Genomic DNA, 17554 nt, shown 5'->3' with positions numbered 1-17554 from the left:
AAAAAGCCGGAAACAATTTGCAAAGAGGCAGAAACTTTTATTTGACAGAAAAGTGTCTGGTTCAAGAGGAGACCAGGCGGAGTGCCCGAATGGGACACTGCTTAGAGGAAGTGCCCAGGGTTTTTAAGGCATTATTATCTGTTCATTGGATCATTCTACTGGGGGTGCCCATTGGAAGGGGGTTTCACATGCATATGTTGATTGGCTTGGAGCTCACAGAGATGGGAGATGGGGGAGGATGTCTCCTGGAGACAGCCTGTCTCCTGCTTAGGGACTCAGCCCCCTCCTCTGCCAACTCTATGTGAAAGATTGCAACCAACCCGGAGGAGTGACTTAAATCTGCAAGGTAACACAAAATAGCCTGGGTCTTCTGGAGCCAGGCTGGCTCTCCCCAGGGCCTCAGCCCTTTCCTCTGTCAGCTTTGGGTGAAAGATTGCAATCACCCTGAAAGTATGATTTATGTGCTAAATCTATGTGCTACATAGGTAGCACAAGAAGCTATTAGAAGGGGAGATGCCCGTCAGTCTAGAGACAAGCTTTTCAGCCACAGCTGGAAGCCTCCATGTGATAGAACATTCTACCTGTGTCTGCGGGACAAATAGACCCTCCTCCCAGCCCCACTGGATGGCCTCAGCTGCTTCATCGATTTTTCCTTCCCCTGATATCTTTTGTACATATTGTCAGCATGTGCACTTAACCCTTTTGATGTATATTAAAATGGCACGAAACCAAACCAAATTACCACAACAAAAAACCTTTGACTTCATAAATGTATATAACAGGAGCCAGTGCTGTGGCATAGTGGGTTAACACCCTGTCCTAAAGCGCTGGCATCCCATATGGGCGCTGGTTCAAGACCTGGCTGTTCCACTTCCAAACCAGCTATCTGCTATGGCCTGGGAAAGCAGTAGAAGATGGTCCAAGTCCTTAGGCCTCTGCACCTGCGTGGGAGACCCAGAAGAAGCTCCTGGCTCTGGCTCCTGGCTTCAGATAGGCGCAGCTCTGGCCATTGAGGCCAATTGGGGAGTGAACCATTGGATGGAAGACCTCTCTCTCTCTGCCTCTCCTCTCTCTTTGTAACTGTGACTTTCAAATAAATAAACAAATCTTTAAAAAATAAAGGTATATAATAGTTTTAGTTCTACTGTAATATCCCTGTGTAGGGGGTTTAGGAAGCAAATAGGAATTTGTGAACTTTGTTTTCATTAAACAATACCTTCAGTTGTTCTCTAAGTGAAGATATATGTATAACATTGTTTTAAAAATGAATTTATGTCAAAAAAAATGAATTTCTACCTATTGCTCCTAAGACCTAGCTCCTTAAATGCTAGTATTGATTTTTGATAGGTGATTGCTACTGTTTTGATAGAATCCTTAAGAGTTTTTGTAAGATAGGAGTTGTTTTTGGACATTGCCAAAGGCCTCCTATAAGAGTAATTCTTGATTTTTCAAACTTGATTAGTTATTTTATATAGGACAGAAATTCTACCGCTATATATAGAGTGAGTTTTGGATACTTTCCTGTTGCCCTAGAATTTCAGCTAAATCTCAGTGGAGCAAAAGTGATTAAATACTGCACATTTTAAGGGAGGAAATAACTTACCACCCATAGAACCTGTTCTACCACCATCAACCTCCACTTCTAGAAGCAAATTAAGTGGACATCCAACTGACAGTGTAATGCCTTTTATCTATTCAGTGACACCTGCACTCCCTTCCTCTTCCTTAGGTTTTGGAGAGGAAAGTGGCTCAGCCTCAATGCTGCATGCCTTCAGTAGGCCAGCCTGCATTTCATAGCAAGTCCTGAAGAAAGATGGGCCACACCTATTTGCTGAATGCTCTATGTTGAACAGTGACTTTGCAAACCTGATCCTCACTTTGGAATTTTCTAGGGAGCTAATGCCCATTTTGCATCCTAAAGCACTTGAATTCAACTGCTATTTGGGGGTACAGCATCAGTAGCTTTGCATGCTCCCCCAAGGTGATTCCAATAAGCAGGCAAGACTGAGAACTCCTGCAGCAAAGTATGCAGAGTTGGGGGGTGGAGTGGGGTTGGTAAAGTGGAGAGGAGGGCTGTTTGGAGCCTTTTATTCTCCAGATTTAAATCTTCACCAAAATTCTTGGAAAGCAGAAAATATCCCACTCAGTATCTTATCAAGTAAATGAATTAAAAATTTAATGCTATAGTTTAATGTTTTGTTTTGTGGTATAATGCTATGTTTACCTTTAAATGAGGGATCAAGATTCACTTGGACTTTTTCTGAATTGTAAAATTTATAGTAGACTGAAAAGATTGGTATATCTTAGTTGCCATCTTCAAAAGCTCATTTTACTGTCATACAATAAGTGAGTTTTGTCAAAGTAGGAGAATTTGACTGAAGCAATATCACTGGGATAAGCTATAAAACACCCACATCCCCAGGAGACACAGAACAGTCTCCTTCCAGCAAGTTAACTCTGTGAGCCCATTGTGACAATTTGTCTGTTTCCATTAGAAATGAGTGTGCTGCTTCTTTATTGTGTTTTATTTTATTTGAGAGAGAGAGGGAGAGAAGGAGGGAGAGAAAGAGGGGAGAGGAAGAGAGAGGGAGGGATGGAGGGAGGAAGAAGGAAGGAAGGAAGGAAGGAGGGAGGGAGGGAGGGAGGGAGGAAGAGAGGGAGGGAAGAAAGGAAGAAGAGGGTGGCAAGGGACCACTCCCATCCACTGCTTAATTCCCAAATGTTTGTAGTGGGCTAGACTGGTCTGTAGTCAAAGCTGGGAACCAGGAACTCAGTTCTGGTCTTCCATGTCTGCGGCAGGGACCAATTATTTGAGCCACCATTGCTGCCTCCCAGGGTCTGCATTGGCAGAAAACTGGGAGTCAGAACTGGAGCTGGGAATCAAACTCTGATGTGGGCCTGCTAGGTTAAATGACTGCTCAGAGGGTATTTTTTTTTTTTTTTTCTTTTGCAGTATGAACGGCCTTTATTGGTTACCACACAAAAGGGAACAGAGCGCGGGGTTTGACAGCTCCTGCTCCAGGGAAGGTGTCCCGCAGACCCGAACTGCGTGCGCGGAAAGCCAGAGGGTATTTCTTAAAGACACAGTTTCACTTGTTTTATTTCCTTGGTCTTCTCACAGCTCCAGAGATGGCTGCCCAATGTGTCACGAAGGTGGAGCTGAATATTTCCTGTGACAACCTTCTGGATGCAGATATAGGATCAAAGTCAGACCCTTTATGTGTGTTATTTTTGAATACAAGTGGTCAGCAGTGGTATGAGGTAATACTAAATAGGTGATAAGCAGTATGATTTGTTCTAACAATGTGAAGAATTTATTAAAATGTTAAAAATAAAGGATTGTTTCATCTATTACTTCAGTTTTTGAACAAATTTGTCTTTGCTTGTGGGCATTTTCTATACGCATATAGAAACTGCCTTTAATTGTCATGCCTGTACTTAATTACACTTAGTATATAAAGATGTTCAAATCCAAGTGTATCTTTGACCTAAAGAAATTGTTTTGTTTTGGGGGGTGGGTGTAGGTTGACCGCACGGAAAGAATTAAGAATTGCTTGAATCCCAAATTTTCTAAGACATTTATTATTGATTACTACTTTGAAGTGGTTCAGAAATTGAAATTTGGAATTTATGACATTGACAACAAAACAATTGAGCTGAGCGATGATGACTTCTTAGGAGAATGTGAATGTACTCTTGGACAAGTAAGTATAAATAGTTGCTGTATTCTCTTTTTTTTTTTTAAGTAGGTGTTTATTGATTTGATTTTAAAAGTTGAAAACCATGTAATCACCTTAAAGAGCTCATCTGTTAGTATGATTGGCACAAACATTACAGAGTATACCTTATTTTTCATAAGCGCAGAGACTATGTTTCTGACAAAGCCTGTAAACTCTTTTGAGCCATCTTCTCAGCCATCCTCTACTGCCTTCCCAGGCCATAGCTGAGAGCTGGATTGGAAGTGAAGCAGCCAGGTCTTGAACCGGTGCCCATATGGGATGCCAGCAATGCAGGTGTCGGCTTTTACCTGCTACGCCACAGTGCCAGCCCTGCAACTTCTTTAATGTTCTGACACTTTTGACGCCCAACACCCCAACACCACAACACCACCCCTTTACCTGGCTTGCTCTTTCTCAACCTTATGTGTGACAATTTAAACCTCACTTCCCCTGCAAACCGTCTCAGATCTCCTAGGCTAGTTTGGAGCTCTTCCCTCAGCTCACTCAACACTGTCTGCAGTTGCAGAAACATAGTATAGTATGCTTACTGTAGTTGCTTATTATCTGTGCTCCTATTATATGACAAGAGCTGGTTCATCACCCACCATTCCACTTCCTATCCAGCTCCCCGATAACATACCTGGGAAAGCAGCAGAAGATGGCCCTAGTACTTGTGTACCTGCATTCATGTAGAAGTATTGGATGGAATTCCAGGCTCCTGGCTTCTGCCTGGCCCAGCCTCAGCCATTGTGGCCATTTGGGGAGCGATCCAGCAGATTGAAGACCTCACTCTCTGTCTTTCCCTCTCTCTTTCTGTAACTCTGCCTTTCAAATCAATAAAAAAGCAAAAAGAAAGTATCTAGGTATACTATATAAGGAAGCACCGAAAAGTCCATGGAAAATGTGCATTATGTTAACATTGCATATACTTGAAATTTTTGCATCAAGATTGTCTTTTAATCCACTTTTCATGAACTTTTTGAAGTACCCTGATTATTTTAAGCAAAATGATATTTTGTAGAAGTTAGATATTGAAGTTATATGTCAGTTAAAAAGTAGAATCCCATCGAACAAATGTTCTTATTCAAATGTCCATATTTTACCTATAGTGATTTCTATATTTGATGAAAATCTAGCCCTCTTATTCCATTAAGAGGAAGAAGTTAAACTTTGAAGTAGTTAGTTAAGAAACTAGTGGGTAGGGAGATTGTATCTGCCAGGGTGGACTTCTTGGAAATCTTTTGCAATGAGTTTACATATATAGATGCATTTTAAGTGTCTTTATAATCTCTACATCTTTAAGGAATGGACTTAATGTTGCCATTTCTGATAATTTTAAGTGAACTTTATATTCTTTTTTTGAGACTATTCGGTTAAAATATTCATATGTTGAAGTAAAGTAGCTGTTCATATCACTTTCCAATTTTAACAGATTGTATCCAGTAAGAAGCTAACCCGACCACTGGTGCTAAAAAATGGCAAACTTGCTGGGAAAGGGAGCATTACGGTAAGGATAGGATAATTGTCTTTTATCTCAGAAGATTAACATAATTAGGACCTGCTGAAACTGTACATATCAGACACATATTCTGTAGCTGTGCTTTATCATTTGATCTCAAATGTTGCATTCCGTCCACCTGTATCTTATAATGATCACACCATAAGGCTCACGTGAACAATGAGTGCTGCCAAACAGGAGAAAAATGCAGTGTGGCAATCCCTTCTTTCAAAAGTTGTTTAAGTTGCATGTAGTGATTGGTGCACTTTGATAATACATGCTCCTCCTCCATGGAAGTGTCAATTAGAGAGAAATTGCTTAATAATCTGAATGGATCAGTTTGGCTTCCAATATGACAAGAACCGTTCAGTCGATTTTTATTCCAAGTGGAGGTCATATTATGGCATGACCTTCCAGTCTATAAACTCTTTACCATCATTTCTTTCTGTGGTTGTGCTCTGCTGCCCATCCTCCCATACAGATTTTTAATTTCTGATTTCTGGCTTGGGCAAACAAATACATGCTCTGTCACAGTTTACATTTCAAATTATAGAATGCCAAGCTTTTCAATACCTTGTGTTCTAGAGTTTCCGCCTAGATAACCATTGTCTTGAGTGATAATTTTCTAACTTTAACTCTCTCTGAGGATAGAAGATTCCTTGAGAGAATGTGTTTAAGTTCTTGTGTTGCAAGTTCCTGTGTGTGAACAGCTGTTTTGCCCTAGGTTAGATTTCCAAAGGCATAAGGTTGCCCTTGCTGGAGATGCTGGCTTGTGAGACAGATAACCTTATCAGTAGTGACCTTAACACTCTTAGAATGTGAGTTTCTGGGATTTATTTTAAAGTATAGTAAGTGCTTGCTTGGATGAAAAACAAACGGTCTGATATTTCAGTTTATAGATTTCTGTAGGTCTGATTTACTCCTACTACCCAATGTTTGGAGAGCTCCAGCTGGTCTGGAGCAGTGTGTATCCATCACTCTTCAGGGCTTTGATTTTTCTTTGGAGTGGGGAAGACCTAGTTTGGACAATTTCATTTAAAAATGATGTTGCATAACACAGACTTGGGAAAATATTTATTTCACTACATAAAAGAAATAATAGCAAATCTTTTTTAATGCTACCATTTACATTAGTATATTTATTAGTATATTTATATACTGTTAGGTACTTACTTTGTGAGTATATCAGAATCCCTAAAATGTATTGTCTTTCATTTACTTTATCTATGTATAGATCTCAGCTGAAGAAATAAAGGATAATAGAGTGGTCTTGTTTGAAATGGAAGCCAGAAAACTGGATAATAAGGTGGGTAGATTTTGCCCATGGCAAGAAGCATGTCATTTTACTTATCACTATTCTCTTTTTGAGAAGATAATACAATTAAAATTGTGAACTTCATCATCTGAGCATCACACAGAGATTTAGCTACTTTAAAATTCTGCTTTTCTCTGTGTGTTTGCCTGTGTGTGTATGAAAGTGTATGTGTGCATGTTTAAGCAAATAAACAAAGCCATTTCCCCTTACCTCTTTCTCCGGGGTGGGGAACGTCCAGCCAACAGCCTGTAAAATCATTTGGTATGGCCCTGCCAGGGCAACCACAGGTGGGACTTGAAATTCAATAAATCTATAGCAAGCTAATTTTTAAGTTGATAATTTTGTATGGCCTGTGTTATCAATATCCTAATGGCCCTTGATAGAAAAAGGTTCTCCATCCCTACAAGGCTAGTTGCAATCAAAGGGTTTGTCTAGGTTAAAAGAGGAGTTAAATCCAAGTGTTAATGATACTATAAACTCCCTACTTTCCTTACTTTTTTCCTCTCTCCTTCCTTCCTTCCCTCCTTCCATCCATCTTCCATCTTCCATGCATGCTTCCATCTACTCATCTACCCTCTCCTTGTACTCATCTATTGGTCTACCTGCCCATCCATCCATCCAAGGAAGGAATCCATGATAACTGATCAAAGGTGATTTTAAAAACCATTTTAATTTAATTTTGCCTTATAATCATGTAAAAGATTTACATAATTCCAAAGCCAAACCAACAAAACAAAGTATGTTTAAAACTTTAATTTTTCTTTATGGTTCTACCTGTTTCCTCATTTCTCCATATAGTTAATAATTTTTTGAAATATATATCTTATAATTCAAATTGTTCATTTTTCTAAAAATCTATTTGTGTGTGTGTCTAACTATGTGTATATATGAGGACACTTCACATGGAAAAAATGCAATTAAAAATAAACTTTTTTGGTTCTCCAAATTTTGGAAATCCATGCATGAATTTTTCACAATAGTTACTTTTCATGAACTTTTTTGAATATTCCTCCTATGTGAGTATGTGCATAGAAACACACATACAAGCATATATGTGTGTGGATACAGACATGTGTATAGGTATGTATTTATATTTATATTCCCCACTCCCATCCCTGTCGTAGTATAGCTTCTTTCACCTTCAAATAAGGGCTGTTTTCTGACCTTGAAAATGTTAATAAGGATATTCTGCCTTTCATAGGATTGTTTTTAAGATAAATCAAGACATCCCTGTTAATGTGTTTTAAACAGTTAACTTTTCTGTATATGATAGTATTGTTAATTATTTGTTTGCTAAAATGGGACATAAGTGGCTTATTTCATTTACTTAATAAGATTCCTCTTAAAGTTCTTCATCGTCTTATGTTTATATTTTTGACTATACCAAATCTGTTATTTCCTTGACAATAAACTTTATGCCTGAAAGGGAAGTAATGTTACCTTAGTTTTTTTTAAATTAATTAATTTATTTTAAAGGCAGAGTTACATAGAGGCAGAGGGAGAGGGAGAGGGAGAGAGAGAGAGAGAGAGAGAGAGAGAAAGTCTTCCATCTGCTGGTACACGCCCCAAATGGCTGCAATGGCTGGAGCTGGGCCGATCTGAAGCCAGGAGCCAGGAGCTTCTCCTGGGTCTCCCACTTGGGTGCAGGGGCCCAATGGCCTGGCCCATCCTCTACTGCTTTCCCAGGCCATAACAGAGAGCTGGAGCAGAAATGGAGAAGCCAAATCTTGAAGTGGCACTCGTATGGGATGCTGGCACTGCAGGCGGCAGCTTTACCCTCTATACCATAGCACCAGCCCCACCTTAGTTCTCAATTCAATACTGAGGTTAATTCAGGAGGAAATCAAGTTATTCAGGGCCATATTTGTGTATACTATAGTGGAATTCATAAGTATCCTTTAAAAAGTAATAAGTAATATAGGTGATAGACTATGAATTTCAAGATGAAGATAAATAAAAATAAGGAAATAAAATAAGCCATAATTTTATAAACTGAGCCTAACTTCTGTGGGTCATTTGTATATCCTTTCAGAATTTTCTGTGTAAGTTTCTGTATGTATTGAGCATGGTAATGAAGGTATTTTTGAGGACTCATTGCACTTGAATGCTGTTAAGAATTACTACAGTAAGTGCAGAGGAAATAGAAGATGTAGTTTATTTTTTTTAATATTTCTGTTGTGCATTGCATTTACCTATTTCTGCTCCTTTGTGTGTGTGAAGATACGTATGGTGTTGGTGAAAGGGTGTTGGACTATCTCTCATGAAGTTGGTTTGGCTAATGTTTGGGATATCACTTATATCAAACTATCATTGCTATGTAAATGAAAACTATCAACAATGAAAACAAGCCAAAAAGGTATTTTATGGTCCATTTGATTACTATATTTTAAAGCCGTAATGTTTTTGAGAAGTAAATATATGACATTCTGGATTAGGAGTATTTATCAAAAATACCTTAATAGTTCCCATTAAAAGGACAGCATGTTTACAAGGTAGTGAGAAAGGTTGGAATTTGTGTACACATCAGTACCTCTGCACTATGTACACTTGAGGTGGCTGTTAACATCTATAAAGTATGATCACACATGGTTCCAGAGGAGAACATATGCTTTTTTTTTGCTTGCTTGCTTTACATGTAGGATCTGTTTGGAAAGTCAGACCCATACCTGGAATTCCACAAACAGATGTCCGATGGAAACTGGCTGATGGTTTATCGAACAGAGGTAAATAACTGAATCTGAAAAGTAGGGTGCAAGTTTCCTTTGGGATGATAGTAATCTGAATTTTTAAAAGTTACATATATATAAAAATATATATTCTTTAAAGATTGATTTATTTGAAAGTCAGATTTACAGGGAGGGAGTGAGACATAGAGAGAAACAGAGATCTTCCATCTGCTGGTTCATTTCCCAGATAGCCACAAGAGCTAGGGGTAGGCCAGGAGCCAGGAGCTTCTGGGTCCCCAATATGGGTGGCAAGGACCAAAGCACTTGGGCCATCTTCTGCTGCTTTTCCCAGGCCATTAGTGGGGAGCTGGATCAGAAGTAGAGCAGCTGGGACAGGAACCGGTGCCCATGTGGGATACAGGCATTGCAGGTGGCGGCTTTACCTATTACGCCACAATACCAGCCCCTATGAAAATATTAATCTGAGTTCATATTTATGACACAAGGTCAGCATACTTCCCTTTATGCTGCCATGTCTCCTTTTTTGGGAAAGTTTTATGCCCTATAAAGAACACTAAATGTGTACCCCTCACGTGAATTCACCAAATGATCACACCTGCACATACTTATGTTCTCTCTCACACATGCACGCATACAAACTTAGTCACACATGTACTTCCCTTTTTGAAAACCATCCTAATGTAGGTTGCAAACATCATGACTGCAGCTTTAAATGCTATAGCAGGCAATTCTCAAGAACACGGACATCCTACACAACCATGCCTAAGAAAATTAACATTGATTAAGTAACATCTTTCAATTCATCTTCAGATTTTCTCAGCTGTACCATGCAGGTCTTTATATCTGTTTTGTTTTTCCAATCATCTGGCTATCATTCTCCTAATAGAATGTATGTTCTCCCTACCTCTCTGGTATTTTATGCCATTGGATCTACTGACCAGATTGTCTAGCACTATGTTTCTCATAACCAGATCCAGTTCAAACATTTCTGTCAAGACTATTATCTGTGTACCTTCTTGTACATCATCAGGGGGCTCATGGAGTCAAGCTGCCCAATGTGGCTACCACCAGATCTCACTATCATAAAGTCGCATTTTTTCCCATTTTAATCAATAAGTAGTATGTACTATGATATTTTGAGATTGTATGCGTTTCCTGTTCTTTGGCATTTTACCCAGTGGTTTTAGCATCAGTTGATGATTACGTCCTAAATCAGTCATTATGTTGGGGGCTGTGAAATAGTGATCCCCCCAGTCTTTCATCTCTTTTACTCAACTTAGTAGGAATTCCTCTTTTATCTCTTCTCTCTAGCTTTTTCTCCTTTAATATTTAGTATAATTTTAAACTCATGGATTATTGTAACATGATATAATTCAATAGTGTCATTTTTCTTATTCAGTTTAAGTCATATTTGGTCATGGAGAGTGTCTTCAAATGATTCTAGGGTTGTTTTAACATGATCTTATCAATATTTAAGCATTTATCTTCTATTACGGTAATGTATATGCTCAGTTTGCCTTTAACATTCCTTGTCTCAGAACTAGAATGAGCCATTTCTCTCAAGGCACCTATTCCTGTAAGATAAGAAAGTAATAGTGAGACACCAAGATATGAATGCTAGATATGTTCATTGCTACTGTGATGCCATTGCTTTTAGGTGACTTCAATTTATTATTTATGCATATATAATATTATCAATTTATTATTTATGCATATATAATATCGATTTATTATTTATGTCTATCAATTTATTATTTATACATATATAATTTTACATTTTTCAATCATGAATTTAGACTTGTTTTTTCAATTCAAAGTCAACACAGCAAGATTCTTCCCTATTGTATTCCATGGCATCCTGTAGTGAAACCCCAAGTTTCTTAAAGGAAAAAAAATTGATAATCTTCTATAGCTTCTAAATGTACTTTGTAATAGGTTTATGTATTTCGCAAATAGTTTCCCTGTTTCCCCAGAATATACCACAGCTGGACAATCTATTATATTTTTAATGTAATAATTGTACAGAAATGTCATACTTATTTTTTCATTGAAATAGTTAAGTAAAGAAGTGAGGGATGCTTGGTGAGAGTATAGCAAAAACCTAGAAAGGACAAAAGCAAAATGTTATGAGCTGTATGTTTTTCTAACAAATCTTTGAACCTTCCTTTTTTATAGGTTATTAAAAATAACTTGAATCCTGTTTGGAGACCTTTTAAAATCTCTCTTAATTCTCTGTGCTATGGAGATATGGACAAAACCATTAAGGTAATTTGGAACTATATACAGGCCCCTTAATTTACAGTGGGGTTATATTCTGATAAATTCATCATAAATTGAAAATATCCCAAATTGAAAGTGCAGTTAATACAACTAACCTGCCACATAACTCAGCTTCAGCAATGCAGTGCATTAAAGAGAGTGTGAGTTGTTTCTCCTCCTGATTGTGTGTCTTGGGGTTCCGGCTCACTGTTACTACTCAGCATCATGAGAGAACATTAGAGGTTATATTAAAAGTCCAGGAAAAGATCCAAATTCAAAACTCAACAGTTTCTACTGAATGCATATTCTTTCTCACTGTGTTAAAGTTGGAAAATCATTAAATCCAACCGTCATAAATCAGAGACTGTCTTAATATACACATTAAAAACACATGTCTTCACTTATGTGTTAAATATTAATAATTTATTTATTTAAAAGGGAGAGAAGGAGGGAGAGAAAGAAAGAGAGAATCTCCCATCTGCTGGTTCACTCCCCAAATGCCTGCAACAGCTCAGGCTGGGCCAGGCCAAAACCAAGAGACAGAAATTCTCCTACTTGGGTGACAGGGACCCAAGCCCTTGGGGCCATCTTCCATTGACATCCCAGGTGCATTAGCAGGAAGCTGGATTGGAAGTGGAGCAGCCAAACTTGATCCTGTACTCTGATACGGGAATAACAGCATTTCAAGTGGTGGCTTAACCTGATATACTACAATGCTGGCTCTTGGAGCTGAATTTTACATCTAATAATGTACTAAACTAGAAATATTTTCTGGTAAATAAAATTGTCAGTTTTATGCAGGAGACATGTTTAACTAAAGTGTTGATCAAAAATATAAAATTTCTTTTATTTTTAAAAATAAAACATTCAACTAAAATATTATTTTCCTTTTGACAAGATCCCTTTGCTCTGTGAATAGGAATCGGCAACTATGATCTCTGCCTTTGGTGTGTACCTTGTCAATAAAGCCGACCTTGCCTAAGAACCCAGAGGACCCTCCTACCCTTAGCATAGGAGGTGAATAGTGGTGGCATTTCTGTTCCTATTTTCAGAGCAAGATAGAATTCCTTGAAAGCTATAAGTTTTAGTTTTAGAGAGTCAGGGAAGTAGAGTAGGAACAGGGAAAATCAAAGTGTCTGTGTTTTTTAAAAATATTTTTATTTATAGGTGTTTACAGCCCTCTAATCTCCCAAACACACACACACAAACATGCAAATACTTGTGTAGTTAGGATATTTTTGTTCTAGGGTCATAATCTTTACTTGATCCCAGATGAAAGCATTTTTTACATTCAGAAGTGAGCAGACTTGGATTTTTGTTTTTTCTTGTTTTCATTTTCTTTCTTCCTTTTTTTTTTTTTTTTTTCTGTAATTGCTATGGTGAAAACAGGAAGGAAGGAAAGGGGAAAGGTACTGCTTGTGCAATAGGTACAGGATTTGAAGTCAGACCACAGTTTAAAGCTTAACTTAGCCCTTTTACCAGCTAATGAAGAGTGGATAATCACCTGATTTCTTTCAATATAATGGAGATAATATTTTATGCCTTACAAAAAGTTAAAATGCAATTAACAAAAGTGAAAATTTTGTGAACTATTAAATACAGTAGAGATGCCATTACCACTGAAAACTACTTTGTTTCTTGAATCCATACAGAATTGTTCCTAGTTTGCAGAGAGTATTTTGAAAAATCAACATAAATATGATTTTTTTAAAGATTTATTTTTTATTTATTTGAAAGACAGAGTTACAGAGAGTTAAAGACAGAGAGAGAGGTCTTCTACCTGCTGGTTCACTCCCCAGATGGACGCAATGGCTGGAGCTGCGCCAATCCGAAGCCAGGAGCCAGCAGCTTCTTCCGGGTCTCCCACGCAGGTGCAGGGGCCCAGGGACTTGGGCCATCTTCTGCTTTCCCAGGCCATGGCAGAGAGCTGGATTGGAAGAGGAGCAGCTGGGACTAGAACCGGCATCCATATGGGATGCTGGCGTTTCAGGCCAGGGTGTTAACCCGCTGCGCCACAGTGCTAGCCCCCGTAAATATGATTTGTTTGGTATTTCAAACAACAGTGAAAATCTAGGTACAAAATAATAGTCATGAAGTAGCTATAAGCATTACTTTCTTTTTGATTAGAACAAATCTAAAATTTTGCTTTTCACATTAAAACTAGGAAGCATCATTAGATCTGAGAAGTCACAAAAGTCTGGGGAAAATGTGTAGGCTTCAAGTATCTGATTGTTGTAATTATATATTAACAAGGAAACAATGTTTTTAAACTTTTTTTACTCACAGTGCCATGCTTACAGAGCTATTTTATTATAGTAAGTAAACTGATTTTCCTAGATTTCTTTGGTGAGTGTCTTCCATTCTTCAGTGTCTCTGTTTGCTTTTAATTATACACAACTTGGTTTGTCTTATCATCACTCACTTTATTTCTTCAATTCTATATTTGTTTGCAATATCAGAAATCACAAATACATCTGTGATTCTCTTACCATTTGAAATTTGTTTGTGGCACCATAAGTCATTATAGAACAGAGAACAAAGTCAGAATCTCAGTAGTTTCTTTGCTGCAATGCGTTATCATTCTGGCATGTATTATTTCCATAAGATCAAGTGAATCAGAAATAATCATGCATGCTGCCACTTTACCTAAAATGGGAATGCCTTACTGAATGTAGTATTGTGTGATGTGTGTGTTCTTTTACATATATGCATATGCACATATGTATATATACGTACCTTTAAATTTCACAAGCACTGTTACGATGTTGTTAGACAACCAATGGAAGAAAGAAATTAAATGATGCAAATAATCTTACCTCAACCTGTATTTGTACATATGCTAGCAATAGCAATGTTCATCTGCCTTTAAGGGGATACAAGGGAGCTTTTACTGTGAATTTATTGTAGTGACTAATCAGAACTTTTAGTTTAACAATATTTTTTAGATTCCTGACATTTCAGTGAGTCTAAATATATTTACAGTGTGTTTCTTAAAAAGAGATTTATGTATTTGAAAGTCAGAGTTACAGAAGAGCGAGAAACAGAGACAGAGAGAGATCAATTGATCTTCCATTCATTGGTTCATCCTCCAAATGGCCCCACAGGGCAGGGCTAGGCCAGGCTGAAGCCAGGAGCCTGGAATGCATCCAGATCTCACATGTGGGTGGCAGGGGCACCTTCTCCTGCTTTCTCAGCTATGATAGCAGGGAGCTGGATTGGAAGCAGAACACCTGGGACTCACATGGGATGGTGGCATCACAGGAAGCAGTTAGCAGTTTGACCTGCTGTGCCACAACACGGGCTGCAGATTTATAGTTTTAATCCTTCAAAAGCTTTGTTTAAGAGAAATCTTGACTTTATCAAAGCTTAGCTTTGTCTTAGATTTAAGCTGAGTGTAAATCTTAAATATAAAGTTCTTAACTGAAAAATGTCCGCTAAAACTCATTAAAATGTTAAGGTAGTTTTCCACCTTATGTAGGTTTTATTTCCTTTAAGAAAAAAATCATGGGAATTTTTAGCTTTGTTTTCCCTTGACATATGAGAGGGTCAGATAGAGGGCCTTTGGTTCTAAAACTGGATATTAAATGTTTAGGACAAGAGTCCAACCATCTGACTTGGTTGGTGGTCAGAATGTTTGCAAAGCATTTCTTTACAGAAATAAAATCCCTTACTGTTACTTTAAATTCATTTCTAGGTCTTGCTTGTTTTTTATTGACTGATTTTTTTTTTTGGTCTTGAATTATAATAATCATTAAATTCAAAGAACAGAGAAGAAAAGCAGTTCTTTTGTCAAGTGAACATAGAAAACTCCTGAGCACTTTTGCTTGGTGATTAACATAACTTTGTGAAGGATAATAGCGAGATAGTAGCTCAGGTAGGCTGAGGGCAAATGCAAATTGCTTCCCAGATACAGGGTATAGAAGGATTCAAAAGCGTCCTTGACACAGCTTTCCTTTACTTGTGTTGGTTACCACACAAGTCGTATATATTGTCTTCCAAGACTTTTTATTGAATTTTTCCCAGGTTTTGGTTATGGGAATAACAGTAACAGGATTCCAACTTTATCTGCCCCACAAAGCTATTATAGAATGTACACAGTACACATAATCTTCATCTTTGGAAATGAAATAATCTGTTTTGAGATGGTAAAGCACTATGCAATCACTGGTGCTGGATGTTCACGATCATGATCATTTTTTAGCTTCCCTTGCATACCTCTGCTAAGAGTTCATGGCACTTTATTTTTTCCTGTTACAAGGAATATTTCAGTATTATGGTGCCTACTCTTTGACTACATCTATCAACTCAGCAGAAAGCAACATGGAAAACAAATACTCTTACTTGTCTTCTGTGTGCTTTCAGAGAGAGAGAGAGAGAGAGAGAGAGAGAGAGAGAGGCATTTAATAAGAGCCAGATGTAAGGCTTACCCTAGCTTACATGGAAATAGGAGTAAATATCAACCAGTACAGAATCTTCCTCGGTAGACCAAGTAGTCTTGCCTTGGAATTTTCCTTTCTATTATAAGAGCTGTGATTTTCAGAATGCTGTAAACCTCACTTCATCATGCCTAACCCCCAACGGAAGCCTAGCCTCACCAGATTGCAGCTAATAAAATAATTTCCCGTAATTCTAAACTATCTAGGATTTAATGATATAATTTTTAGCTGCCTAGGATATTGATTTCCTTTCTTTCCCCAGATAATATCTTTCAGCCTTTGGGTAGTAATAACAAGGGAAAGACGTGGATGAGAGAGTAGATGTAATTCTATTTTGCCTGTTCTTAGAGCTCTTATACAGGGCATCATAGAAAAGCTGAAAACTGCTTAAAGTGGAATTTAAACAGCATTTGTGGTTTTGATTTCCCTCTTATCGAGGAATCCAATTCCCAGGATAGTTGGAGTTTCAAAGTGTTTCAGTATCACTTTTCTAGGAAGTTCTGCTTCTACAGTAGAAACTGCCTATTAAACATTTTTGTTTATTTTAATTAAAAGAGAAGTTCTTAGAAGGGCACATTTATTGCAGCTAATACTTTAAATGATGTTATTGGATTTTACATATTTTATTACATTAATTACAGGTAGAATGTTACGATTATGACAACGATGGGTCCCATGATCTGATTGGAACATTTCAAACCACCATGACAAAACTGAAAGAAGCCTCTAGAAACTCACCTGTAAGTTACATCTTTGTATTTGCATATATATTACAGCTTGGGTATGAGTCAATTATTCCTTTTTTTCCCATGAACATAATAAGTAGTTCCTTATGTTTTTACTCTAGGTTGCAAATGCTCTGAAATATATGGGTTTTATTTATTTTATAATTAGGTTCTCCAAAATTCATACTTGGGTTATGAGTTTTATTGAGCAGAGCACTATGTGATAGTGACCAATACCAGGTGGGGACTCCAGCAGTAAGCAAGAAAGCAAAGATCATGACAGTGTCAGTTACTAGGAAGAGAAGTCCACACTTCTGCCCATTGTGTCATGGTGTCAAAATAAACAAGAGTAACAACACAATCAAACACTGGACGGAATACTTGACTCACATAGAGGAGGCAGAGGAAGACTGGTTTCAGTGTAGGCACCAGGCCCCCAGGCTAGTGGGTCTCTCTGTTATCCAACACTGGAAAATTGCCTATGTGTACACTGAGGATGGCTGGTCTGTGTGCACTTCACTTGTTCTGTGGTAGAAGGAGAGTGTCTCTCCCCCATAGGGCGTGGTCCTAAGGGCCAATGATGCACAGGCTTAAGCAGCAGAGTCCTCATTGAATCTGAAACTGGAAAAGATAATTCCATGCAGGTAATAAGCCTAACACAGGCCGTGAGGAATCTTGTCTCATGATAAAGAAGTGTTCTAGAGCTGAGGCCCATCCTGTGTGGCTGAGCAGCTGTCAAAGACTGTACATGAGCTATTTGTTCTAAATGATAGGGGGAAAACCGTAATGGGGGTAGGCTATTCAACAGTCATAATAATGATCTCCAGTCCTGACTACTCTCTGGTCACAAATCAAATACTGGTCACAAATACTAGAGTATCCTATACAGAAATACTCCTGTGAAAGGAAAAAGAC

General features: G+C 38.0%; 1 protein-coding gene across 2 annotated transcripts in view; it reads left to right on the top strand.

Moving 5' to 3' along the window:
* Positions 1 to 17554, top strand: part of CPNE3 (copine 3) — a 60008-nt gene that overhangs the window by 16757 nt on the left and 25697 nt on the right. The window contains exons 2-8 of one of the 2 annotated variants that reach the window (XM_062188291.1): positions 3122 to 3261; positions 3525 to 3704; positions 5152 to 5226; positions 6452 to 6523; positions 9172 to 9255; positions 11395 to 11484; positions 16556 to 16654. In XM_062188291.1, the coding sequence (XP_062044275.1) occupies positions 3130 to 3261; positions 3525 to 3704; positions 5152 to 5226; positions 6452 to 6523; positions 9172 to 9255; positions 11395 to 11484; positions 16556 to 16654 (732 nt within the window). In that variant the 5' untranslated portion in view covers positions 3122 to 3129. The remainder of the gene's footprint in view (positions 1 to 3121; positions 3262 to 3524; positions 3705 to 5151; positions 5227 to 6451; positions 6524 to 9171; positions 9256 to 11394; positions 11485 to 16555; positions 16655 to 17554) is intronic. The other variant, XM_062188292.1, reaches the window with a different exon arrangement.

Source organism: Lepus europaeus, chromosome 4 (genome assembly GCF_033115175.1).
Source record: "Lepus europaeus isolate LE1 chromosome 4, mLepTim1.pri, whole genome shotgun sequence".
Classification (NCBI taxonomy): Eukaryota; Metazoa; Chordata; class Mammalia; order Lagomorpha; family Leporidae; genus Lepus; species Lepus europaeus.
The sequence above is the reverse complement of the archived record's forward strand: the minus strand, read 5'-3'. Positions and strand labels throughout refer to the sequence as shown.